Source organism: Scomber scombrus, chromosome 18 (genome assembly GCF_963691925.1).
Source record: "Scomber scombrus chromosome 18, fScoSco1.1, whole genome shotgun sequence".
NCBI lineage: Eukaryota > Metazoa > Chordata > Actinopteri > Scombriformes > Scombridae > Scomber > Scomber scombrus.
This window is the reverse complement of record NC_084987.1, coordinates 20661415-20688181: the sequence shown is the minus strand read 5'-3', so window position 1 is coordinate 20688181 and position 26767 is coordinate 20661415. Positions and strand designations below refer to the sequence as shown.

The window sequence follows — 26767 nt, the reverse complement described above, 5'->3', positions numbered from 1 at the left end:
ATGGGATATAAAATGCATAAATATATTTATTTAGATAAAGGCAGTGCATTCCCAGCCTATATATTGTATAGTCACAGGTCTTACCGGTCTTATCTTCACAAGCTTTACTTCTCATGAAGCTATACAATGAATGAAGTCTCAGGATAATAATTTGGCCAACACCTCTCTGCTGATTCAAATAAGCCTGCAAAACACATGTACAGTATGTCCTAAATAAAAATACCGAAAGTTGAATCAAACCACAAAAAACACATTATGTCTTTGAAAGAGTACTAATCAGATCTGAACATGACCATTTTTATTTGTGCCTAATGGTGAAAAACTTTAAAAAGCAGGTTGCGGAGAGTATTTAATGCATAGTTAAGGCTTTGAAAATCCTCTCTGAGATTAAAGCAAATATCTGGAAATATTCCATTTATCAGCATATGATTCAACTGAGATGCCCCATGTTTACAGTAGTAATGTGACCTATGCAATTAAAGCACTTCAAAATACTCCCTGCTCAAACAGAAAATAACAAAACAGACATTTTACAAGGATATGACATGGATATGAGTATGTTAAGGCTGCAGGTAAGGTTATGTATATGATATTAACCTATTATGAATATTCTGTGATGAACTGTATCTGTGTATATGACTGCTGTGTTTTTTAGAGTGGCACCAACATGAGCCTAAGTTTCACAGCAATGAGTGCTTTTTTTTTTTTTTTTGTAGCTGAACAGACAAAGTTCCAAAGAAAAAGTTCCATACACCATTATTAGAAAAAAATAAAAATATTTACCAATTTCAAGTAAATAGTACATGGTATGTTTCATATTTAAAATGTTCTTTTGATAAATTGAACAGGTTGCTATTTCTCATTCTATTGCTATTGCTCACATCACTGGTTGGTTTTGGTTTTAGCTGTGAAAACTCTTAAGACACTGATAGTTTGACAGTCACAAAAATTGGCTCTCAAAGTCTTTAATCATAAAAAAAAACTATCTTCTTAGTCTTGAAGTAGAAAGTTGTACTTTCCAAAGTCAAATTCGTCAGGCATGATGAGCCTCTCTTCCCGGGCTTTGGCCAGCTTCTGTCGCAACAAATTTCGTCTCTCTGTCCACTCCTGCAGCTCCGCGGGGCTGTGGGCGTAGTCACAGCTCATGCTATCAGGACAGGTTCCATCCAACCTGTCAATCATTAAGACGGACAGACAGAAATCCAACTTTAATGTGAAAAATTCTATGTTAAGATTTTCTAGCAAAACAGTAGATATAAACCTCTACAATGCAAAAAGACAGAGAAAGAATTTTAAATGTTTGTCAATGGCTTTCTCATTGTTTCATTATGTGGACCTCCGACACGTTACAACCTGATCCAATCTGACTTGTATCTTCCCTCATTCTACCTCCAATGTTAATGCCAGCTAAACATTATCAGACCGAATGATCTGGATGGATCTGATAGTGAAACCAGTCATTTCACAGGAGTTGTGTGATGCTCAAAACAATGTATTCACTATTTTACAGCCACATCAGTAGCAGTGGTGTAGGCTGCGGCAAAGCCTATGACGTAAGCAGGTGTCAACAATGTTTTTGTAATTACTAATTTTTGATGACTGAATTTACAGAAGGAAACTGTTCTTGGAAAGGCTCTTACTTGGAGCAGAGTTCAAAGCATGCCCCGGGAAATCGGTAGCTCCACATTAGAGCCTCGTCTTCTCCCTCACAGCTGAACACACGGTCCTTGTGCTTCTCAGTGGAGATGTGCTGCTGCCACTGCCGCTCGCTGTTAGAGTGCTTACCACACAGACGGCAGTAGAGGTCACTCTAAAATACAAAGCCAAAGCATCATGGTTATCTTGTTGCTTACAGATGCACTGTCAGGAAGCACAATTTCTATTAAAAGGACTACCCACCATCGGTTCAGCATAGTCAGTTGGCATGGCGATGTTTTTCTCTTCTGAGATGGAAGGGGAGATCACGGCTCCATCAGATTGGCGTTTCTGGGTGGTTAAGCTCAGCCACATTTCATACATCTGCTGCATATCCCGTACTACAGGCATAGATAACAGTCTTATCACAATGAGGGTGTTCAGTATGTCAGACAACAAATCAAGATCTAAACCAAAGAACTGGGTGTGGTGCTCTTCAAATAAATACTCATGCTCTTTCCTCCAGATTTTTTGCTCATTTTAGCAACATTTCAAAACCAAATATGATGTGTAAATAGAGAAATAGCAATTACAAACACTGTAATAATGAAAAATGCTTAGGTCATAAGTCCAAAAGAAATCAAATGTAACATTCAGCAGGGAGTAAGTATTCATCTAGCACCATCAACAGGCCAAATTTAACAAAGTGAAGTTCTCTGGTTGGTTTAGTTTATGTACACATGCCTGCAAAGGGTTGGGTGGGTTTTCCTGCAGTTTAAATGATTTAAAAACACTATTTATTTTAATAACTCACAGTCATTATTCTTCATATACATCCACATCTCCTTCTCCTCTTGGCTATGGGCAAAGGTGCAGTTCCCAATGTAGGTACATTTCTTTTTGTTTAAAATCTGGATACACACCTGTCAGGAGAAAACTAAATGCTGTTAAACACAGGTCACATATGCAGTACAAATTTGCAAGAGATGTGATATATTCAGCAACAACAGCAGATTGAATTTTTAAAGCATCAGACATGTTAAAAGAGAAATTCAAAAATGTAGGGGGGAAAAAGTCTGTGGGAAAGTCTGTTCTTGATTTAAAGTACTCTTTGTATTAAAGTGTATAAGAGCCGAGGAAGTAAACCTACATCGTACTGCACGGGGAAGTTTTTGGCATGTGGCAACGGTCGGACCTGAACCCATTTACTTCTCTCCAAGGACTTCACCAGCAGTATCGGTCTGTCTTTAGCCCACCTGAAGATGAAGACACAAGAAGAGGACAGAAACACTGAGTGCACCAGTGATTTGTGTTCTGTGGTATCTGTTCTGACTCTTTACTGTGGCATCCTGTAACATGCAAACACATGTTTTTCTTAGGTTAAAGGTTAAAACCAAGGTTTACCTTATGGGCCAGAGGGTTTTTCTTAGGTTAAATGTTAAAAGCCAGGTATAGCTTATGGGCCAGAGGGTTTTTCTTAGGTTAAAGGTTAAAAGCCAGGTATAGTTAAAGGGCCAGAGGCTGTCTTTTCCTGACTGACCAATTGTTCAGAAGGTGGAGTTTTTAGAGATAGGAAACTATATATAGTGTTGTTAAAACTGGAGTAGGGAGAGAGACTCAGATCAGCACCAGGGACACCCTCAAGATTGGATGTTTGACACTGTTTTCTTTTGTAATAAAATCTTTTAAATATACAAGTGGGACGTGTCAGCGGTGGTTTCCTTCTTTTTCATCAACACGAAGAGACAACCATTTTATACTACAGTTCAACCAAACATCCACTAGAGCTGTTTCATGGTATTAACACACGTCTCCCATAACAGAGGAAAGGGGGGAAGAGGGCCTGAACGGTTGTTTTTGCTTGTGAGCGTAATGTGTTGCTTACTGACCGGAATTTCAGGAAGAACAATTGTTATAGTGCTGTCACTAAAGCCAGTGTGTTACTGTCCATGCGATGAATGTATGTAATGTGTCTAATATTCACTCTCCTTTAAGCTGTTTTTGTTCTGTATCAAGTCCTGAAGGAAATATCAGGGTCTTTAGCTGCAAAACGCTCCACGATGATCACCAGCTACTCACTAAATGTGTGTGTCTGGCGTTTGGTGCGTACGCTGAAAGCTATGGAAGTTTTTTAAATGTCAGATTACAGGAATGAATCATTTATTGATTAAAGCTCCAACTCAAAAGACATCAGTCCAAAATACAAACTACACACAAATTCAATATTGAAATAATGAACTAGTGGAGAATGCTTTCCATTATCAGATATATATATTTATTATTTGAAGGTTGGGTTTTACATTTATTTGCTGTAAATATTCATTATTTGATGATGTACACCTTTGTTATTTACATTAAATGTAATGATTAATTGATGTAATCTGACTTTTTTTAAAAAGACACTGATTGAGTCACTGTCCGAGTAATGTGGGTAATGACAAAATAATGAGACTGCAGATACAAGTGGCTGAAATTTGATTTTGGTTGGCAGGGTTTCTGGGCTAATCCTTTATTTAGAGAGGAATACAGGATGTCAGACATCTGGAAAAAGATCTTTAGGTCGTTTGGGGGTCTGATAAAAATAACTCCTGGACACTTCTCTGTGGAGGAATCCTGGGAAGGCCTCACAGTACTTAAAGAGAACTTTCTCTGATGCCACTGTGACCCAGAGCAGGATATGAGATGGAAATTGGATGGATGGAAAGATGAATATGTCTAACTGTGATTTACCAGTTTTATATGTAACCTTTTACCTTTTTGTTCAAGAAGTATTTAGCTGATAATTTAGGGGATCCATCTATAATTAGGTTGTATAGATAATTTTGTAATTGAAGAAACTCAAATTATTAGATACATTTTCCTTCATTTTCATTCTTGTTACTCACGTGTGTCTGGCCTTGGAGTTGCAGTATTTGAGGGTTTTGTCTGGCTCAATAATCTGGCCGTCCCGCCAGCACTGAATACAGACAAACTTCATCTTCAGGTTTGGACTCTTCCCGACTCCTCCTCCTCTTCCGACTCCTCCTCCTGCTGTTGCTGCTGCTCCTCCTCCTTCTCCTGCTGCTCCTCCTCCTTCTCCTACTGCTCCTCTTCCTCCTCCTGCTGCTGCTGCTCCTACTCCTCCTGCTGCTGCTCTTCCTCCTCCTCCTGCTGCTGCTCCTACTCCTCCTGCTGCTGCAGCTTTTCCTCCTCCTGCTCCTCCTCCGCCTCCTGTTGCTGCTGTTCCTCCTCCTCCTCCTGCTGCTGCTCCTCCACCTCCTTTTGTTTTACCTCCACCACTTCCACCAGCAGACAACTGATAAGATGATAAGAGTGATAGACATTCAACAACAGTCTTCTTCATCTTTCACGTTTCATATGCCAAAATCAAATGTGTAACAATCTCAAAACCAGGTTTACTTAACTTTTTAAAAAAAAGTTAGATTAGCCAATAATTATCAATAGTTAATTAATAGTAATAATAATAATAATAATAATAAATATATTTATACATATACACACTTAAAGACAAATTTAATTACACATGAACACACACTGAAAAAAGATTAAATAATTTCTTACTCTATTCACTTTCTGTTTGAACGTGTTCTCGTGATTAGTGGTCGATACTTTCACAATCTCATCAGGACTGATACCTGTAAAACACACAAACACACACACACACACACAAACACACAAACACAAACATTTTTAGAAAAACATTAAGAGGGACTGCCATCTACAACGTTACCTATAAAAATGTTTAATTTTACAACCCTGACTCTCAGTGGTTTAAATATTGTCTTTTAATTCTGATCAACAGAAAAAACGTTCCAGCCAAGCAGTACATTTGGCTAATTAGTGCAACTTAAAAATATCAAATGTCAACCAAATGTGTTGTTTTCATAAGCACTGGATATTTTGCCATCTCACCACCATCTAAAACCAGCACTACTTCAGTGTTAAATAAAATTCAACCACTCTTTCCACTGCACATGTCTGTACCTGTGTCTCGCTGCACCCTCCAGGTTTTGAGTTCGACGACGGAGTGGGCATAGGCGCAGCTGTCTTCTCTCTGGCAGCCGTACCGGATAGCATGGCGGCACAAATCCAATTGGCACAGGACGCTCAGCGGGCGGATCTTTCTGTAGTTCACACTGGCCCTCGCCACGAATGCTAGGCACCTGACGGACACAGAGGAGAAAATCAAAGTGTGTTGAAAGAGTGAGCACAAGTGGGTGAGGAAACCAAGTGACATGTATGCTGTTAACACGCTCACTTATTGGCATCGAAGGGGTGGCGTGCATTCAAGCAGATTGTGGGATTGTCTTTGCACCGCTCACTGATGATCTGTGGTTCACTGTCATAGCATGTCTAGAAAAATAGAAGGTAGAAGTTGAAACCAAAAGAGAAAAAAGGACCAATAACAGAAAAGGACACATTTGCAGAGGATGACTGTCTTCATAAATTAATGTTAATAGATCAATCCAAAATAGTATAGTTGTATTCCATGCTGACTAATAAATAAAAAGAAATGTGGATTTACAGAAAAATAAACAGAAACATAATAAACAAAGATACACAGACATACACATAAGTAGAAATAGAAAGATAAATAAATGAATAAAAATAGAAATGTAGATACATGGATGTAAATAACAGTGGAAAAGTAGAAACAAATAAATAAAATGATATTTATTCCTCATTAGATCACAGCTTTTGTTAATTCATTCTTTTATTATTTTGAACATTTATACCAGCATTTATGTATGAATGTATGTATTAATTAGTCACTTATAATCCTCCATAAAAAAAGACCATAAAGGGATTTACTTAATGCAAAAAAGGTTAAACAGCATCTGTATGGTTCCCTCACTCTTTTACAATATTACTGAACCAATATTATTGTACACCTTAATTTTCAATAGAACAGAGTATGTTAAATGTTTGTAAAATGATAATAATATAAACAATATAAGTGCTGGGGTTAGTACTAACCTGACAGATGAACAGGAACATGCCCTTATGTTCATCCAAAAGTCGTAGAATGCCGTTTACTGGATCGTGTTTGGCTGCTGCTGGTTGAAACAGCAACTTTCTGACCAGCGACCCCTTTCTCTCTTCTGTCCAAACGTCAATCTCCAGCTGGTTGAAGGCAAAGTTGCATTTCTCTCCGTACTTACACGTGCCATCCACAGAATTTGTCAGCTCTGGACATGCAAGAAAATACTGTTTGAACTCACATTTTTATTACAAGTTCCCTCATTAACTGCACAGCCATTGAACTTCAGTAGTTAAAGGACTGGCATGAATTCATTTGTCCATAGTTGCCTCATACCCAACTGTTTCTGATCAATCACAGTGAAGAAAGTTGCCTTATAAAGAGGTTAACTTCCCAAAACTACCAAGGATTGGATTAAATTGGTTTACAGATTAACAGAGTTGTTTGTTTGTTTTTGACCATGTAAAGCACTTTGTGTTACACTACAGTGTATGAAAAGAGCTATACATATAAAGTTTAATTGAGTATAAAGTATTGTTTTCCTAATTCGGAATTGTACGATCCCCAGCCCAATGTGAAGTTGCTCTGTGGGAAGTTCTCCCCAACAGCCCAACAAATGATTGACTACAATTTCCCTTTCGACGTCAGACCAACAGTCTTGTCAGGTCATACATTTTACAACAAGAAATGTGTGACCTTAACCTTCAGTGTGATATCTTGAAACGTTAACCCCTAGGCTTACATTCCAAAGGCAATATATTAGCATGTCAAATACTAAAAAATATCCATAAATGTTTATGTCTTTGAAAAAGCAACAACAACTTGAGTCCTTCACTGCTGACATTACTTCAGTCATACAGTTGACATTTGTGACCCCAAACCTTCACATGCTTGACAGCAAGCAGTAAAACAAAGAGTAGGAACACTGTGATTCAACAAAACAGCACACCCTATGTTGTCATGATACATACAAGTTGCTAAACCTACCATAATGAGCAATGGCCGATACATCACAAAAGATTCTGATGGCAGTCAACAATGATTTTGAGATTCTTACCTTTACAAATGACATATGGTCCAGTAAAGGATTTCCAGCTAGGAAGCGGTCGCACTCTGGTCCACTGTGAAAAAAACCCAGCTGTTCGTCTGCATAACAGAATGTCTTTCTCACAGCTGTGGACCAGATCTGGCTTGTGAACATAAGTATATATCCCTTTACCTGAACAAAAAAAGTGGAAGGAGAAAAAATATTTATTTTAAATTAGAAGATATTCAATTGGTAAACAGTGAGGATGAGACTGGATGATTTACATTTCTGAAAATCAGCAAATGAACACAATGAGTTCATAACTTCATTAACATAATCTGGATTCATCTTTGCACTTTGATCGACCCTTGACCTTTTAAGGACTTCACACATTTGCTTGTCTTCATAAAGCAGTTCAAACCACAAGTTGCTTTTAGGATGTGCTCACAACAGGGCAGATTAAATAACATTCAACTGTCTGGAAAGTAAATCATCACCAGATGAAAAGCAGTGGGATGAGTATGATGACTTATTACACTACAGCTACTGTAGCTGCACCTTGCTGAACATTTGAAACAGGGCTGGAGTGCTAACGTACCTTCTCGAGGGAAACAGGCAGAACAGGCAGGCATGAACTCGTGGGTTTTGGACAGAGAGTTGGAGCTTGTAGCTGAAGCTTGGTTACTCTTCTCCTTTATTGCCATGGTAAGAATAAGATTTCAGTTAATCCCAACAAAACAGACAAAAAACAGCTGGTAACACAAGCCAGACAATAGGTCTTACTTTGTAGGTGTTAGTAGATCGGATTACTGGAGTGACAGCACTGTAAGAGCCTGTGACACCTGAGGAGTGTAAGAACATGCATGAATATGGTATTTCAAATAAGGGAGAAAACAGATATATAGATGGGTCATGAAATGCTCAAAGTGTTTACTTTCTTAAAAGTTGACAAGAAACATACACTATATTAAAAGGTCTATCTAATTTTAGCTGTTATGACATGTGAGCTAAATGAACAGGCGTCCTGCTTTGCCAATGATATATTGAGTTACCAATAAATTATAATCACCAGTGGAGCTGAAATTGGAAAGCAGGTCTAGACCCATTCCCTCTATGGAGACTGCTGGCAAAGCTGCCAACCCTCTTTCCACAAAGGGAAACGAGTCCAAGGCATCGAAGGTGTCAAGCTGGTCCACAGCATTCACACCAATTTTAGAGACATAACCACTCTGACCACTTGGATCAGAGATGGAGTCAATGGAATCTAGCTCATCAAGCAAATCATCAAGAGACTTTTCCTCAGTGTCCAGGTATGTTTTGGACTCCTTAACTTCCATCACAACATCAACACTTGACACTGAGTCCAACAAGTCATCCAAGGATTCAAGATCATCCAGAGCATCCAGCGCCGTGGAGGTCAGACTTAGGTTCGGAGCGCCTGTGACTCCAGAAGAGAAGTTATCTAAGGCATCCAGCCCCTGCGAAGGCGAGATGTCATCCAGGGCATCCAGTGTGCTGTGCAAACCACTTGTGAGCGAATCCAGGCAGTTAAGTGTGCTGACTGCTGAAGTGAAGAAGGCTGGGGGTAGCTGGGGTGTTGGGGCGGGCAGGGTGGGCAGGGTCTGCAGGGTGGGCAGGGTCGGCAGGGTGGGCAGGGTGGGCAGGGTGGGCAGGGCTGAAGGGATGGCGTGTGTGCTGGTGGTTGTCCTGCTGGGGACAGAGAATGCAGCCTGGATGTGGACATGGAAAAAGAAACTAGAATGAAGGTAAATGAAAAAACTTCAACAAAGTGTCACGTTGGCTGAATTTGATTATTTCATTTAAAGATTTTGATGGATTTTGGCTAAAAATAATCAACATAATTCTGATTTCTTTATTCACTAAAACAATCAAGTGTAATGAGAATTTACAACTACATAAAAAAATGATACTCAGGATTTATCCCTTGACAGACAAGATGAGCCTATGAATGAGGCTTTTGTTATGTGGTTAATTACACATGACACAGCCTCTATGCTGACATACATTTAGCTTCTTTTGAGCAACTAGTACAATAAATATGTATATTTTGGCAGACATTTGATTATTCACAGCTCAGAACCTTTGACCTGTAACTCCTCTTTCCCTTGTGTACCCCCTTTCACCTTTAAGCTCCATCCATACATGTAATTCAGATGAAAACCAGACCACAAGTATCATCTATAAGTTAATTAATACAAACAACTAGTCAACACTGACATATAAATAAATGAGAGGAAATTTAAAATTGTAAAAATGGTAAAAAAAAAAACAACTAATCCCAGATGAGTTTTTGTCTGACATAACATAATCTACTCAGCCTTAAACATTGACCTCACTGGTCTGAAGTAAGACTGTAAGATTAAAGCTGAATTTGAGTTCTTAATTTAAATGACAAGTGCACACGGAGTTTTATGACTTCCATTTTTGCCAATGCTGTTTTTGTGTTCTGTGTTTGATTTTCAGTCACTAGCAGATGTTGTTTGGCAGCATAAACGTATCTTGAAATATCACATAGTGGAGCTTCCCATTTTGAGAATATTTCTAAATCTGTATTTTAAATGCATCACCACAACATAATGACCGAAAGCAAAATTCAAGTCTTGACAAACTGATGGTGGTCTGTACAGACAAACGCAGCACAAAAAGTGACTTTACCTCAGCTGGCTCATGCTCATTAGGGAGGCAGTCGAGAAGGCTGTCCAAGTCATCTCCGATCACCTCGGAGTCCTCAAAAGTGTCAAGTACTGAGGCGACAGCAGGCTGGTGGCAGTTAGGAGTTATGGAGGGATGGAAGTAAGGATGCATGCTGGTAAAGCTGACTGAAGACAAACACGAGGGAAGAAAACAACTCAATTATGTAGATCTTGATTCTGTTTTCAAGAACTTAACCATGACAACAGACGTGGAGCACACACGTGATGCTTGTATTGTTAATGCGATACACTTCTGATCAAGTGACAGTCAAGGATTCTCACCTGGTGCGATGCCACCTAAAGGATTTATACCATTTCCTACATTAGCACCAGACACCTGGAGTTGAGATGAAAAGAAGCATTTAAATTACTATCAAGCACAAATAAAATGAAGGCCTGAAGAGAATCAGAGAATATCTGAGGATGTGAGTGAAGGCAAATGAACACAGTAGTAAAAACAGGCGTTTTGTGACACTGAATCAGAGTCAGCTGAAAGGTTTAAAATCTGTTTGCTGGTCTATGTTGCGATTTGGAACGTTGTAGGAAATATACTTTTTTTAATTATTTGATTGTATGGTGGTGAATGACAGAGACAATGTAGAACTTGCCTGGATGGTTTCAGCAGCTATATTTCCATTTGCAGAGCCTCTTATAGTAAGTCCACCTTCCTGAAAAAGACAAGTTAACACAGTGTACATGAGAGGGAAAAAAAGCAGGTGGCGTTACTTATCACTAAGGATCGAATAAGGACAACTCTGCATCATGTCTACATTGGCCAATATGGTGATACATATTGTTCTGGTGGACTGTAAAATATAACACAAAATTCAATCTGGGCACTGCTACTGGTTACTAGGGATGTCACGATTACCCGTTTTCATGATTAATTGCGGTATTAAACTTTACGCTTAGTTAATCGTAACGTGTCCTAAATACCGTCAATTTCCAGAAAATATTATGCTGGAACGATACTGGTACATCAGCGCAACTCGCCCGGAACGAAAACAAAGTGAGACCGCGTGTCACCATTGTGTTGCTTTGTTTTCGGTCCGTGCAGTTGCAGACGGAGGCGTCCCAAAAAAGCATGGAAGAGGAAGAGCTACTCCCTCTGAATAAACGCTTGAAGTCAACCGTGTGGGATTTTTTTGGCTACAGTGCAACGGGACAAATTAAGCCGCATTCACGTAATGTTACGTAAAACCGAACATGTCTCATAGTAGTGCAGTAGTAGTTTCGCTGTTTGTACGCAAACATGATTGACGCAGTGTGAGGTCGATTCCTTTCAAGTCGTCAAACAGTTTCAGTGTCACTGTGCAATGGCCTGTATAAGAAGGGTTGGGGAGTTAGGCGTTACGTATTTAAAATACAAAATACGAGTAACTGCATTCCGTTATAGCTTCAGTTTAAATTGGTGTATTCAGAATACATTTACTTTCTTAAAAAAGATTACTACCCCGCCGGCGGGGGCAACAGCGCCCCCTATAAATTAAAACGTCTCAGGGCAGTTAAACAAGCACGAATATAGTCATATGACACACCGTAACTCATGGAATAAACCGTCAAAGAAAAATCAAAACAAACTTCCCATTGTAAATTTACAACTACAAACTATGTCATACCTTCGCTGTTTTAATAGTTAAAAGTTGTGTCTGGTCACATAATATTCCTAGTAACAGCTACTCCAATGTCTCTGGATCCTTTTGAGTCGTTTCAAGCCAGCTTCCATTTATTTACATGGCATGGAGGATGAATTGCAGATAGCCTGCCTCGTCGTCCTCAATGCGAACACACGGTCTTTGTCTCCATCTAGTGGTTGAACTGTGCTATTTTGACAGATTTAATCAACTGCCATAGACTGTATATAAAATGAACGTATCATCCGTGACGTCACCCATTGTTTTGTGGACTGCTGCTTGGAAGTGAATAGTTTCGGATCTGGGCAGCGCCATCTTGAAAATTTCCGGTGCATGCCGGGTAAAAACCCCCCACAGATTCTACTTATATGGGCATCAGGAGGAGCATGAGGCGCCCTCCTGAACCTGTGAACCAATCAACCTGTCAATCACAACGTAGCCACGCCCTAATGCATACCCTGCTTTATCTTCAAATATAAAATCAGTGAGGCCAAAATTTCACAAATGAACATCATACTTCATTGAAGAAGGCTTTACACTAGCAATTGAGACAATAAACACATTTTGAAAATGTTTACTGAGGTTAGAAATCAAGTGAGAAGTTGGTGAATTCTCCATTGACGGAAGTCCTTTTGACACCAAAACGGTCGCCCCCTGGTGGCCTTTTGATAGATTGCAGTTTTAAGTTACTTCCGCGTTGGCATCATTTCAGAGGACTGGAACTCCCTGCCTGCCAACTGCACTACTTTCTAGACGGCGTGAACTTTTATTAGAGGTGTCAATCTTTCATATTGCCCTTTCTGCTGGAGCCCAATTTTTTCTTAATGCATCAATATTAAAGAATAAAAATTTTAATTTTAATTTCCCTAATTTCTGAGCTGTGGAAATTAATAAAGGTAAAAGAAATTGAAGAATGTTGACTCTTTGATGCTATTTTTCTTTAAATAGTATTAGTTGCAGGAAATAACGTACCACATTTGTGTTTCGTGTATTTGCATAACTTTTTCTCTGAAGACAGGAATAAGATCGCTCTCTAAAGCAAGTGTTAACTAAAATCAGTGTCCCAGATAAACATGTTCAACTAGACGATTTTGAAGTAAGCATTCATTGATTGTTTACAGTGCAGATGTGATTTTTGTTTAATTCCAAATCCATTATTATTATTTTTCTTGTACGGTTTGGTTACTTTACATTGTTGCTATATTATTTTGTTGTTAAACTTCTTAACGTTGGTCCCTTTCTTGAGAGATCCAAATTAGCACTACCAACACATTAGAGATTAATTCGTATGGGCCTAAACGGCCTGATCTGAAGATTTGGACGAGTAAAGATTATAAATTCAAGAGATGAGAAGTGTCTTTCAGGAGATCAAAAATGATCAACTTGGATTTATTCAGTACAAAAGCAAAGTACGAAAAACAGAATCCACCAAAGATCTCCACTGGAAATTCAGACCCTGTCCACTCACTCCTCTCCCCAAAGGACAGTCGTCCTTTAATATTCCAGAGAGAGCAATTATAGTCCTGTCAGCTATCTGCACACATCATGCATATATTGCTTAAAAGCATTTCATTGGATATGTGGCACATGCAAACATAATACTCAAATGTAAGGATGCTATCATAACTAGTTAATGTGGCTGTTCAAATAGTGTCTGACCTATTTTAAACAAAGATCCCCTGTATCCTGTCTCCTGGAAAGCCCCTAATTAGCAGCAGTTCTAATTGATAGTGGTCAAACACAGGTCAGAATAGCCGCACATCACATTGAGAAACAAGTCAGCATACAAAAGTGTCTAACAGCAGATCTTCAACTGGTAGGTCCAGGTGTCATTAAATATATTACAGTGTGTAGGCAACTCTCATTATGAAAGTCGGAGATCGTTCCCTGGATAATAGATTCAAACATTGGCTGCAGTCAACAGACACAGAAACAGACGGATGCTTTAACATTATTCACTTGCATTCCTCAGTGAATAAAATATAAACAATTATCATTTTACTAACCTTTGCGCTGATGTAGGGCTTTCGATTTTTTAGTCCCAGTTGGATGGCCAGCTCCTGTGCGAGCTCATTCACTTGTTTGTCCTACAAAGAGTTAAACAGAAAAAAGGACAAATGATTCATCTGCATAAGATAGAAGTCTGTGTCTTGAAATTGATCCACAAAGGTTGTATTGCTCCTTTTCCCCCCTATTAATCTTGCTTTGAAAAATGCATTTACTGTTCATGCAACCAAGCTAACCAAGTGCACAAATATTAGTATTTCTCCATTCCAAGCTGAGAGATAATCAACTTGGTAACAGAAGTTGTTTATGACTACTGAGCAAATTCTCTGATATGAAGGCCATGAGATATGACTAAAAGCCCCAAAAACAAGAAGAGTCTAATGCATGGTATTATGTGTGAACAAAATTTTATAGCAATCCATCCAATAGTGGTCAATATATCTGAATCAAAGTGAGACATTTAAACCAAGTGACACTTTTCCTTCATTATCTTGTGAACATCCTTCTCTAAAAAGCAGTGCTATGCATGAAAATAACAGATTAACACTGAGGTCCTTCTGACAGCATTTTCCTAGATGTATCAGCATCTCCTCTCACCACACGAGTAATGAGCATACAGTCCATGGTGCAGTTGTAAGCCTCTCTGTACTTCCCAAGCCCCTTTAAACAAAGCGCCTTCCTGTACAGAGCCCTGCGACTGTCCTTGCACACTTCCAAAGCTTTGTCGCAGTCCTTCACGCCTCGATCATACTCCCCCTGTGGAAAACACAAGGGACGAAAATAAAGGACATCATGAACAATTCCTAACTTAGCGTACTCATTGAGGAGGGTTCCTTGCTATGCAGATTTAAACTTCGTGGTCCGGTCCTGCTAAAAAAACACATCTAAATGATTAAGTGCAGGCCAGATTCTTTTAGGGTTAGTAAATCAGATGATAATGTTTTTAGTGACAGCTCCACAGTTTAGACGTGAGGGCTGGTGAAGACAGAAAAGTCTCCTTTGATGAGAAGGCAAAATAACTAAGTTATATACTAAGTTTATTGTCAATTTATTAATGAGTCAAAACTCATGGAATTCTCTAAATTTCCAATTATCAAATTTTACTTCTGAATTCACAAATTTAGAAATAATTCTGCGTTGTGTTCTGACTGAAAGGTTTTATTTTTGTCTTTTTTCTTACTCATAAGGAATGCTGAGTGTTGCAGGTCAAAGGTTTTCCCAACTCCTAAGGTGGTTGAGAATGACCGAGCTAAGATCCAGACTGACATACTGATGATGGCTAACCAACTGGACATCATGTTAATTGACAAAGAACATAAGACGACGATGGTGATAGATGTAGCGATCCCGAGCGACGGCAACATCGGGAAGACGGAACACAGGAATCTCGAAAAATACCAAGGGCTGAAAGAGGAGCTAGAAAAGATGTGAGGAGTAACAGGAACAGTGGTGCCAGTGGTAATCGGAGCACTGGGAGAGAATGTACCAGCAGAAGAGTGCAGTCCTAGGAACAGCTAAGATACTGCTCAGAACCTTCAAGCTCCCAGGCCTCTGGTAGAGGACCCGAGCTTGAGGAAGACACACCACCCCCCATGGGGTGAAAGGGGGATTTTATGTATGGGTACCCTTTGTTTTTGGTATATATTTTACAGCAGTGTAATCACTAAAGTGTTAAGATTTTTTTTTACACATGAACGTGGTTATGGAAGTAACTGTGTGGATGATCTGAATTATATTCCAGCTCAAACCATTGCACTTCCTGTTTAGTTTAGACTAAAACACGTCTAATTACACGATTTATGCCAAACTGAAGAGTAACCCCACAACAACAACAACAACAAAAACAACAGGGGTAAAAAAAAAAAAACAACTGCAAATTTAAGGAATGAAACCTGCAATCAGTCAATCTAATTAAGATAGACAACAAGTTATTACTGTTTCATTTTGCTGTTAAAGGCTTTTTTACATCAGTGTTGTACAAATAAGAAGACAATTTATATGCTCATAACTTCTCTGGTTATAAATGCAGCACAAACAGAAAAACTCCTTCAACCAGTCTTCATTATTAGTTGATACACGTTCATCTGTTTCCACAGATGCCTGACTCATTTGCGGTTCATATTTGGGTGTGCAGCGACCTGCCAACATCTTCACAGGCGTCTGTGTCAGCTGCACTAAGGGACACTGAAACCAACTCTTTGATCATTTTGCTGAATGACGCATCGTCTCCGAAACACACAGCAGTAAATGTATCTCACCATACTCTGGTAGGCGGTCGCCCGGTTGACATAGAGGCTCTCCAGTAAAGCTTCAGGGATCTGGATGCCCTCTCCTGCAGCATAGTGTGACACGTTCAAGCCTTCACTGAAGTCCCTCCTTGCATGCTCCCAGTCTCCATCTCTGAAGAAGGCGTTGCCCTCCTCCAGTAGGTTGCACACTAACTGCGTCATGAAATCCTGACAGGAAACAAGAAGAAAGGTAGAGAGATACTAGCAGTGTGTCCCAAAACCTTTTTACTCATTCTCTCCTACTCCAGGGAGAGAAGAGGAAGCATCACCAATAACTGCACATTAGTTATCGAGGAACAGTCTTTTATGACTGATGTATAAGCAGCGAAGAATTAATAAGTACATTTACTCGAGTATTATACAAGTAGAGTTTTATTAATTGAATATTTCCAGTTTATTCTACTTTATACCTCCAATCCACTGAAATTCAGACAGAAATATCGTAATTTTTTTACTCCACTATGTTTATTTATATTTACAACCACTATGGTTGCTTTGATTTTGCATACAAAACATGCGATAAACTTATAAAATATGATTTATTATTGTAGGTTTAATACTCACAGGGGTTTTCAGCTATTGTGTTTGATTACACAATTATTACTATTGATTACTCAGGTTGGAGTTGAGCAAAGTAATGCTAGGATTTAAATGAAGTAACTTATCCTGCAACAAAACAGGTGGCCCCTCCAAGGTCAAAATAATACTTTTCTAATCTTGTTGAACAATTGATACTTAAGTATAATGTTGAATGTGTGACTACACTGTTGTATGTCTGTAAAAGAACATAATATTTTTTCCAACACTGCAGTACAAATTAAAACAGACTCCAAGAAGAGAATGTGAAAAATGTTCAACTGTCCTGAGTGAGAAAAAAAAAAAGTCCTTGATTTACATGAAGCCAAGAATGAAAAGACAGACTGAAGGCCGTGGGAGGTCTGCAACTTCAGGAACAACTGAGAGATTATTACGTGTTTTTAAACCAACAGAAGAGAAGTGGAGGCAAGCTGGTACCTGATAGCCCTCTGGCTCTGGATAAGCCAGCGAAGATCTGAAACACAAGAAGTAAAGTTGTTCAGAAAAGTACTGAAGCAGCTTCTTTACAAAGGATATGAGGCGTTCAGGGGCAGAGTAGTTTCCTTTTAAGCTGTGTAAAAAAGAAGAAACATCCTTACTGAATGAATGTCAGAGCTCTGTTGATGTCCTCTTTTCGCCTCTGCCTTACAGGATCCATGATTGTTACCTGGAGAAAGATAAACACAGCGGATAAGTAGCAGAGACTGACTTATGTTGAGTTTGTGGTGCACATGAACATGTAGCTTGTTTACGCCCACTTGTTTCAACAGCAGAAAGCTAGAAACTGTCACTTGCTCGTCACATGGTGCGGACTCATGTTCATACTGCTATTATGTTATTTATCTAGCATGTGTAACCCATCGAGCCTGCGTGCTTTTCACGGCTGTCATGGCGCGATTGGGCCAACTTCTAGACACACCTACCTGATAAAGAGAGGAAGTTCATTGAACCGAAGCAAAACTTTAGAAGCGTGTCATTTTGTGTCCGAGCGGAAGCAGAGCGAAAAACTATGAAGCAGCAAACATACGGAGAGAGAGAGATAGGTAGTTTAGTGCTGCTCTTGTTCAACAGCGAGGAGGGAGAGAGCCGTTCCCAGTCCCCGTTTGAGTTTCGATTCCCGGCGGCAGCCTCGGTAACGTTAAAGATAGGAGCCAGCTACACATCTCAACACTGGCCCTTTAGGGGAACTTTGTGCGTTACCCTCAGTTCAGTCTGTCAGGAAGTCAACACAATTTACGTGAAAAGACGTGAAAGTTGATTGGTCGTCCCATTGCAACGTCTGCCTCCACCATTTTGGACTAAAGGCACTGAAATCAAATATAAAAAAGAGGGTTCATCAGTTCAGACAATATACAATACATACTAAACAATACCATTATTTAAGACAGGTGTTTGTAAAGTTGCTTTTCAGTCATAGACATTTTAAATAAAGGGTTTCTGTTATGGAATTTAGTTTTATGGATGGAAGATTTCGTTGATATAATAAAAAGATAATAAATAAGATATCATATAGCCACTACTAAAAAGCACAACTTTATGACATTTTTTGTTTTATTAACAAGTTCACAGAAACAGCATATTAGTGATGGAGGAGTTTGAAACACGCATCTCGAGGTCTGTTTGTGAAGTTTCTTGAAGATAAAGTCCAAACTTTTTTCTGCCGGATATTTGGGACAAACCTTCCTCAGTAATTACATATAGGATGGTGACTATGTCTTTGAAAGAGGGATCTGATCTTTCTGTTCTGTTCAGGTTGAAAGGCTGGATTAAAAACACAATTTCCCTGTTTCATTCAAAGCCAAAGAAATGAGGTGGTTTAGTGTTACCCTTAAATAAGATCACACCTTTAGGAATGGCTTCTATTACAAAAACAAATTCTTGACTTCTTTAACTGTCTTATTATAAATTAACTTAATCACACCAGAAAACATTCCGCCTATAAAGTGTGGCACAAAAAGTAAAACACATGTTTTCTATTCTATTGTCATATAATGCCACTACCTAAATGGCCTGTGTGGAACAATGGGAAAGAAATTATACATTTACATACGATAATAACTATTTGCTTACTTATTCATTCAAATATGTGAATGAATCGAAACTGAAATGTGTAAAATATTAATACAGAATTTAATTTAGTAAACATCAAAAGTTTCTCTGATTGGACTACAAATCCCTTAGTTCATAACTCTGATTGGACTACAAATCCCTTAGTTCATAACTCTGATTGGACTACAAATCCCTTGTCTCCTGTGCCTGCGGTCGTGAGGCAGGGTAGTGTGTGCTTTTGAACGTCAGGGGCGAGCGGGAGTGTGTCACTCGACTGGATTCAACAAGCACAGCAGTGTTGTGGTAATGTTGATATTAATTCATGTCGGGAGAAGACTAACATCCGTTCATAGACACATTAGTGACGAACTGAACCGCGGACCGGAGAGGTCAGACTGAGGCCAGCGCCGGTAACGTTAGTCAGCCGTTTTATGACGACCGACCGGAGAGGCCAAGCCACGCTCGGTGCTAGCTAGCCTAATACATGTCCCACCTAGCGAGCTCATAACCACCACACCAAGTGTATTAAGTGTCTAGTAAACGAAACGCTACGTGTTATACTACTGAGGCGACAGGTGCTTTCAGCAGTCAGATATCACACTGTTTGTGTTAGCATCATGTTAGCAACATTCAGCTAACACAAACCACCTGGGCTGCAGGGAAAATCTACCCCAAAACGATTTGAATAACAACCTATAGTGGTGAATGTGGACCGTAAAGTCGGTGTGTACGAATAAAAAAACGTCAGCCTTCACATACTCTTCTAGACCAATTGAACGACGAGTTAACGCCACTGACTTCAGCCAAGAACCATGTTCAAAACAGTAAATTAAATTTGAACTGTACAGTAATATCGTACAGTCAATCTAAATACAGTTTTAGGGTGGATTTTCCTTCAGTGAAAACAGCGCTGTCAGCTGTTAGTGTAGTAGAAAAGTGGACCACGCTTTCCAGAAAAAAACGAGGTAGTCACATCCAGAACTGCTCTCATATATAACAATGTGTTCTGGAGTTTAAATGACTGACTGAAGGGGCAGTGTTTTAGTTCGCAGGTGTTCACAAGTACTACCTCTTGACACAGGACAGGACTGGTTGCAAGCACCATCATTAATACAAAACAGTAAAAAGTCAACTGTGTTTGTCCCCCAGGTGTCCCCATGGCGACAGACATTGTTGCACAGTTGGCCGACTCTCTGGCCAAGACTGGAGTAGAGGATGGAGAGCTTAGCTACAAAGGCCAGGGAAGAAAGCTGGATGATGCCCAGTCAGGTGAGTGTCAGCTGTCATTGTGTGCCAACAAACCTCATGTGCGTTTAGATTCATGGTTGCATCCCAGTTTGAATTACCATTCTGTTCTCCCCGGTCTCTTCCTCAGTCTGTAACTCTTTTCCCTTTTCCCCCTCTACAGTGGAGGAGATAGTGAAGGATATCCAGGACTTCGAGGGTTTACAGGCTCTGAGGTTGGAGGGAAACACTGTAGGTGTGGCGGCAGCACAGGCCATCGCCAAAGCTCTAGAGACAAAGAGTGAATTCAAGGTTTGCAGTTTTTAATCTTCATTCTTTTTTTTTATCATTCCCATTTGGATCTTACAGCCAAGTTCATCACCTTTATAACACTGTAATGTAGACTTTGTTTTGATTTTTCATTTCAGCTCTAACATATTATACATTAGATTTAACATAATTATGGTTATGAGTTAATTTATCTTAAGTTATCTTTTTACTCTCTCTTTCAGCGCTGTTACTGGAGTGATATGTTCACAGGCCGCCTGCGCTCTGAGATCCCTCCTTCTCTGGTAATGCATCAGTTCCTCTACATTACTGTCCATGTAAAATAAGTTTAGACTCCCAGTCAAGATATTGTTGAAATGCTGCTCACAATTCTTGATTTTTGTTGTAATTGGTCTGGTTAAAAAATCCTCCTCTACTTCTGAATTACACAACTCACCATCTTACATCACCATCTCTCCACCTCCAAACTGTAGCGTAGGCAGGCAGTCCTATCACAGAGAGCTTCTTTACTTACCCTTATTTTATTTGTCTTTCTTTTAAGAACTCACTGGGTGATGCTTTGATGCTGGCGGGCGCCAGGCTGACTGTTTTAGACCTCAGTGACAACGCTTTTGGACCCGACGGGGTGAAAGGCATCGAGAGGTTGCTGAAGAGCACCGCATGCTACACATTGCAGGAGCTGCGGCTCAACAACTGTGGCATGGGCATCGGGGGTGGGAAAGTAAGTCACAAGAACGTCTTTTAAGATGAGGCATGTCTCTGTCTATGCTGCTAGGTAGACTGACAGTGATCGACAGGCTGAATGACCTTTGGTTAATTGATTAAGGTAGAGATTTTGAAGTGTTTGATTTATTGAAACAGAACTTGAAAAAGGCAAAAATGTTGTAGATTGTATATAATAGATATTGTTGAATGTCCACCGATGGTTACATGGATATCATCAGAGTGTAACTCGTCTGTTTACGAACTCCTCAGATCTTGGCTGCTGCATTGACCCATTGCCATGAAAAGTCTAGTGGAGATGGCACCCCTCTCAGCCTGAAGGTGTTTGTTGCAGGAAGGAACCGACTGGAGAATGATGGAGCCACTGCCCTCGCTCAAGCCTTCAAGGTACAGGACAGTACAACTACTCCTTGAGCTTTGAGCACTTCACTTGTAGGCTTGCAGAGTACTCTGTGGAAACATAGCAGTAAAGTTTATTCTGATGATAATGGCCACATTGTCACATGTTGCATTTGTGTTCCATCACAACAGTTTTGAGCAACCGACTTACAGTTAATTTCAGTTCATTTCAAATAATGATCTCAGTCCAGTTTATATAAATGTAGTTATGTTGTCTTTTAACTACTTGATCTTATAATTTCACTGTTCATCAAAGCTGTTGAATCTGTTATTGTAAATAAACTGCTGCTGTTCTGCTGTAGGTAGAGTCATTTTCATCTTATAACTACTGTTTGTGTTGCTAGTTGATGGGCAGTCTGGAGGAGGTTAATATGCCACAGAATGGCATCAATCACCCTGGTGTGACAGCACTGGCCATGGCAATGGAGAACAACCCAAACCTCCGCATCCTCAACCTCAATGACAACACATTCACTGAGAAGGGGGCTATCGCCATGGCTCAGGTATGGTAACATCAGTGATTAGCATCATGACTTTGGTTTGTAGGTAGATTGTTGACAGTGGAAAAACCCCAATGTTGAAATCATTTTTTAATGTTTGGCCACAAACTGAAAAACACAGACTATAATACCTTTTTTTTTTTTTTTGTCATTAAATAATGCAGTAATGAAGAAATGACAAACATTTGATCGCTGTCTCCGTCTTTCATCTCTGCTCTCTGTCTGTGTGTGTGATTGAGCTACACACAGGCAGAGCAGAGAGGTCACAGCGGACAGGATCATGAATGCAGTTGCTTTCACTCAAAATCTGGCAATGCGGCACCTTCCCGCAGGGTTGTGTGGAGGTGTGGGCATGTTTATTTGTGCTGTGAAACAATCAGAAAATAATGCTTCATTTCTCTGATTTGCTTTTTTATTCTTGGTAGCGCCGCTCCCTCTCTTCAGTCAGTTGCTAGTGCACTCTCTTTCGCTCTGGTGGTGCCGTTTGATACTCCGCAACCTACAAATAAAGCCCTAATTTTTTTCTTGAAAGACTGAGACAATGAGCTGGTTAAAGCTCTGTTGCACATAGTCAGACATGGTTGTTGTATTTCTTCATCTCTGCTGGAGATGGACTAAGTCTCCTTTCTAGGTTTGATTTTTTTTTTTTAAATATATATATCTGCATCCTTCACAGGGCCTGAAACACCTACGCAGCCTCCAGGTGATAAACTTTGGTGACTGCCTGGTGAGGCCAGCTGGAGCTATAGCTATGGCAAAAACAGTTTCAGAGGGACTACCAATCCTGAAGGTGAGTGAGTGTGTTGAGGTATTAATGCTAGATCCATGTAAAAAAAAACAAACAACTGGAGTAGAAATAAGTAGGCAGACTAACACACACACACACACACACAGACACACTCCTTTTGAACTCCGATTATTTTTCTCTCTCCCCCTCTAAATCAAATATTCCATAATGGTTTACAGGAGCTCAATCTGTCATTCGGTGAGATTACAGAGGAAGCTGCTATGGCTGTGGCACAAGCAGTGAAAGACAAGGACCAGCTGGAGAAACTGGACCTAAATGGTACAAATCCACAATGAGCTGTCATCCTTTCCCAAACAACAAAAGTCTGAGGAGAGATGTTTGGTTTCTTTGGTTATTCATTTGTTTTCTTTCGCTACACTCCCTAAATGCTCTCTTTGGTTTGCAGGAAACTGTTTAGGAGAGGATGGCTGCAAAGCACTGAAAGACGCCCTGGAAGGCCTTAACAAAGCTGAGCTTTTAGGATCACTCAGGTAATCATGTTGGACTTTAGGTCTTGTTGAGTCTTTTAATAAAGTCTGTCTTTTCATTGTGTTCAGAGATGTGTGGACCTGGAACACACAGACATTATGCTCAATTTAGAGTGTCCAGTATGTGTGCGTGTGTGTGTGTGTTGACTGTGACCTTACTGATGCACATTGAGCCCAGGTTTATAGAATTATTGCACAAATGTCAACAATCTTAACAATCAAAGTTATTACATCATTTGAAAGCTGTATACAAAACATCTTTAACTTTAAAAGATAAAACAGCCTGTCACAAGTTTTTTTTTTTTTTTTTCTTTCTCCACAATATCGAGCCCCGTCTAAATCTCATCTGTACCATTTTTAGTCCTGCTCTTCTGTTTGATACATACACTTCGCGCTCTGGTCCGACTTCTTTTGTATTTCGTTGAATATCACAATCATCATCTCATCCCAGAAAGAAAGACAAAAAACTTCACTAACGAGCTGTATTTTCATTCGCCTCAGTGACGACGAAGGCGAACCAGAAGATGATGATGACGAGGATGAAGATGAGGAAGAGGAGGACGATGACGAGGAAGTGGATGAGGAGGAGGTAGAAGAGGAAGAGGAAGAAGAGGAGGAAGAGGAAAGCAGTGGCAACAAGGTCAGATAAATCCACTCATAATCCTGCCTAATGTGCTAAAAGAAAAAAGTGTATCATTAGTCACCTGACTTTTAAGTTTAAGCGAGTTTAACGCTGTTGCTGCATGACATCCATCTTAATATAATTATGATTGTATATAATTAACATCCTAACATCTCTCCTCTCCTCTTCCCTTTGCAGTTGTCCACTCCTGTATCAGCACCACGGCCGCCGGATGTCTCCTCCTTCCTCAGTTTTCCCTCTCCAGACAAACTGCTTAAACTGGGGACCAAGAGAGCGTTTCTGATAGAGCAGCAGGTAAACACAGGGACGACCCCACGAAACCAGCTTTAGTTTTCACCCTCAGATCTGTTACAAGATCTGCCAAAGGCTAAAAGAAATTCCTTCAGTTATAGTAAGGGACATTTTAGCACAGATTTATCCTCAATGCAAATAAACAGATTATCATCCTTAAATCAGTAAATCTTTCTTCTTTTCTCTGTGACTAGGTGGATGTGACAGATGCTGCAAAAACAGCTGAAGCCTTCCTCAAGATTGCGTCTGTGTACAAAGAGGAGAACAATGACGTTAAGAATGCAGTGTTGGAAAGTATCGGTGAGACACTTTGAATGCTTCCCTCTTTGAAAAGTGCATGCTTTCTGTTTATTGATTTCTTTCTTGTTGACCGTGTTAGAATATAACTTTGTAATTGTTGTGTTTTCCCCTTCACAGACGCTCTTCTGAAGAAAGCTTTTTCCACTCCTTCCTTCCAGGGCTACAACTTTGTATCATCTTTGTTAGTGCTGCTCGGACTTCTTAAGGTAATCTGCACGTGTTTATCAGAGTTTGTTAGGATACACTAATATGTCTTTCTTCTGATGTCTTTCGTTACCTTTATTTTCCCTACATTTACCATTTTCTCTCGTCCTGTCTTCTACCGTCTCAGAGTGAGGACAAGGTGAAGCCTGTGCTCGTGGTTCCCGGACACCTCCAGGCCTTGGAGCACGTCGTGCGACAGGAGTACTTCCCCAAAGAGAACGTGGCCGTACTGGAGGCCTTCATGTCCCGGTAAGGACGTGACAGAATGAGCCAATCAGCATGAAGCCCCCCCAGGTACAAAACATGCAATCAGGAATTGAAGCACATACACAAATGTTGTTGCACTCGGTGTATGTTGTAACGGAGGTGTACACACTCTGGTGGTTGCTCATATTGGTGCTGGAATGGGTAAACAGGCAATGCTGGTTAGTGGGATTAGTTTATTTGTTGACAGTAAGATAATGGAAGAATAACATAATTTATTGTAATAATTTGATGATGTGTGTGTGTTTATATTGACATGCTTTATCATTCACAGAAACAACAAGTCCCTGGACTCATGTTGCAATGCTAGAAACAACCTCCAGTCAACACTGCAGAGAGTCAGGTCTGAGAGCTGAGGACTGTGGATACACATGCACACACACACATACACAGACTGTATCTTGACTGTTGGACCTTTCTGGAAAACGGCACACATGAGCCCAAATTGGAAGCAAACGGAGCAGAGCTGCACTTGAAATGAACAGAAAACTCACACTTTGCTGTGGCACTGCTGACCTTCACAAGTTCAGCCACACACACATTTCATTCTGGACTCTGGACTGGCCTTGAATACTTAATATTTTGAAGTAGATAATGCTCTTATGGTGTGGACTAACCGAGTAGCTTCATGTACACTTGTATAACCACAGGACAGCACTGACAACTTTTATCCTCACCCTCTTTGCAAGAAAAGCCTTTGTTCTCCACGATAACCCAAAAACGTGTGTTGTCTGTGACTGACTGAAGCACAGATTACACTCTGATGCAGATTAGATCAGCTCATGTCAGCGTTTCACTCTGAACAGGACTGATCAGGGCTCGACGCATCAGCTATTGTACATTTTCTATTTCACATTTACCTTTTACTATTCAGCTGTTTTATATAAAAATGTTTATTAAATTCATGAATATGGTCAAACAAATATGTAATTAAAATATGTATTGACTGGTAAATATTATGAGAGTAGGCCTGTAAAGTACAGTTGAACTGTTAAAAGGGATGAAATGTATTTTCTGCCTTCAACAAGGCACACATTTTTGGGGGGTGTGAAAATAAAGATCATTTGAGTGTTGGATGTCCTCTAAAATCTTTGCATATTATACATATTTATTATTTACCTCTATAATGTTTGATTTCTGGTCAAGATGGTGCATTTGACTCAGCACAGTGGGTTTATAGAGGAATTAGACTGATCCTGGGGTCAAAGAAGTAAAAAGCCTACATGCCACCAATAAATCCTTTATTCATTGTTACATATTTTATAAAACAAGAATAGTCAGTATATCTTGATCATATCAATAAATGCAATCATTGTGGCCAACAAGTACAGTCATTAGTTTCTTGGGTTTCAGCCTCTAACTGGACAGAAAATGTAAAGCCAAGGTGTTAATTTGCAGTGAGGGGCACAGGGATCAGGGGTCACTGCAAAAGAATTTCCCAAAGCCTTGTTTGTTAGCCTGCTGGACCCCAGACTCCAGTGCTGGACACACTCCGAGGGAAATAAAACGGAAAGATAACTAAAGCGAAACCGAAGATTCACATATAATCCTGTTTTTGTTTTTATTAATTCATGTTATCAAGCAAACTTTGATGGTGTGACAGACTGTGTTGAAGGTAAGCCAGGTTTTTTTAATCTTTTGAGTTTGATTTTTAAAGTCAGTCCTCCAGCTAAGACTTCTGTCCTGATACTGTTGATGTGATTGTAATGCAGATTAGAAATATTAAGAAGTAAATACAGTATTTG

The 26767-nt window shown here is 39.8% G+C and overlaps 2 protein-coding genes across 4 annotated transcripts; one reads left to right on the top strand and one right to left on the bottom strand.

Moving 5' to 3' along the window:
• Positions 1-270: 270 nt before the first annotated feature.
• LOC133999112 (zinc finger CCCH domain-containing protein 7B-like) lies at positions 271-17923 on the bottom strand. The gene is made up of 23 exons (XM_062438273.1): positions 17786-17923; positions 17462-17529; positions 17301-17337; positions 16257-16454; positions 14596-14754; positions 13998-14078; positions 10966-11025; positions 10640-10694; positions 10320-10483; positions 8713-9373; positions 8427-8485; positions 8242-8335; positions 7674-7835; positions 6613-6824; positions 5894-5988; positions 5620-5798; positions 5197-5270; positions 4521-4930; positions 2786-2891; positions 2450-2558; positions 1900-2036; positions 1641-1810; positions 271-1171 (listed from the first exon to the last, which is right to left on the bottom strand). Exons 2-23 carry the CDS (start codon positions 17518-17520, stop codon positions 991-993), a joined length of 3462 nt encoding a protein of 1153 aa, XP_062294257.1. The 5' UTR covers positions 17521-17529; positions 17786-17923; the 3' UTR covers positions 271-990.
• rangap1a (RAN GTPase activating protein 1a) lies at positions 17864-26098 on the top strand. 3 transcript variants are annotated; one of them, XM_062438275.1, is made up of 16 exons: positions 17864-17994; positions 20061-20180; positions 20320-20447; positions 20648-20707; positions 20965-21144; positions 21399-21533; positions 21890-22048; positions 22722-22835; positions 23012-23111; positions 23239-23323; positions 23822-23960; positions 24141-24257; positions 24449-24554; positions 24672-24760; positions 24886-25007; positions 25297-26098. In XM_062438275.1, the coding sequence occupies exons 2-16, from the start codon at positions 20069-20071 to the stop codon at positions 25376-25378; spliced, it is 1728 nt and encodes a 575-aa protein (XP_062294259.1). In that variant the 5' UTR covers positions 17864-17994; positions 20061-20068; the 3' UTR covers positions 25379-26098. The 3 variants fall into 3 exon arrangements, with proteins under 3 accessions (XP_062294259.1, XP_062294262.1, XP_062294261.1); XM_062438278.1 differs by having other exon boundaries at positions 24886-25052; XM_062438277.1 differs by lacking the exon at positions 17864-17994 and adding an exon at positions 19132-19214.
• Positions 26099-26767: the final 669 nt, after the last annotated feature.

Coding starts and splice junctions, on each gene's coding strand:
- LOC133999112 (XM_062438273.1), bottom strand. CDS start 17,520: ATGGATCCTGTAAGGCAGAGGCGAAAAGAGGACATCAACAGAGCTCTG. Junction 11,026..13,997: donor AGCCCTACATCAGCGCAAAG/GTTAGTAAAATG, acceptor TGTCTTTTTCAG/GAAGGTGGACTTACTATAAG. Junction 10,695..10,965: donor TAGCTGCTGAAACCATCCAG/GCAAGTTCTACA, acceptor TCTCAACTCCAG/GTGTCTGGTGCTAATGTAGG.
- rangap1a (XM_062438275.1), top strand. CDS start 20,069: ATGGCGACAGACATTGTTGCACAGTTGGCCGACTCTCTGGCCAAGACT. Junction 22,049..22,721: donor GGGCTATCGCCATGGCTCAG/GTATGGTAACAT, acceptor CATCCTTCACAG/GGCCTGAAACACCTACGCAG. Junction 24,761..24,885: donor TGCTGCTCGGACTTCTTAAG/GTAATCTGCACG, acceptor CTACCGTCTCAG/AGTGAGGACAAGGTGAAGCC.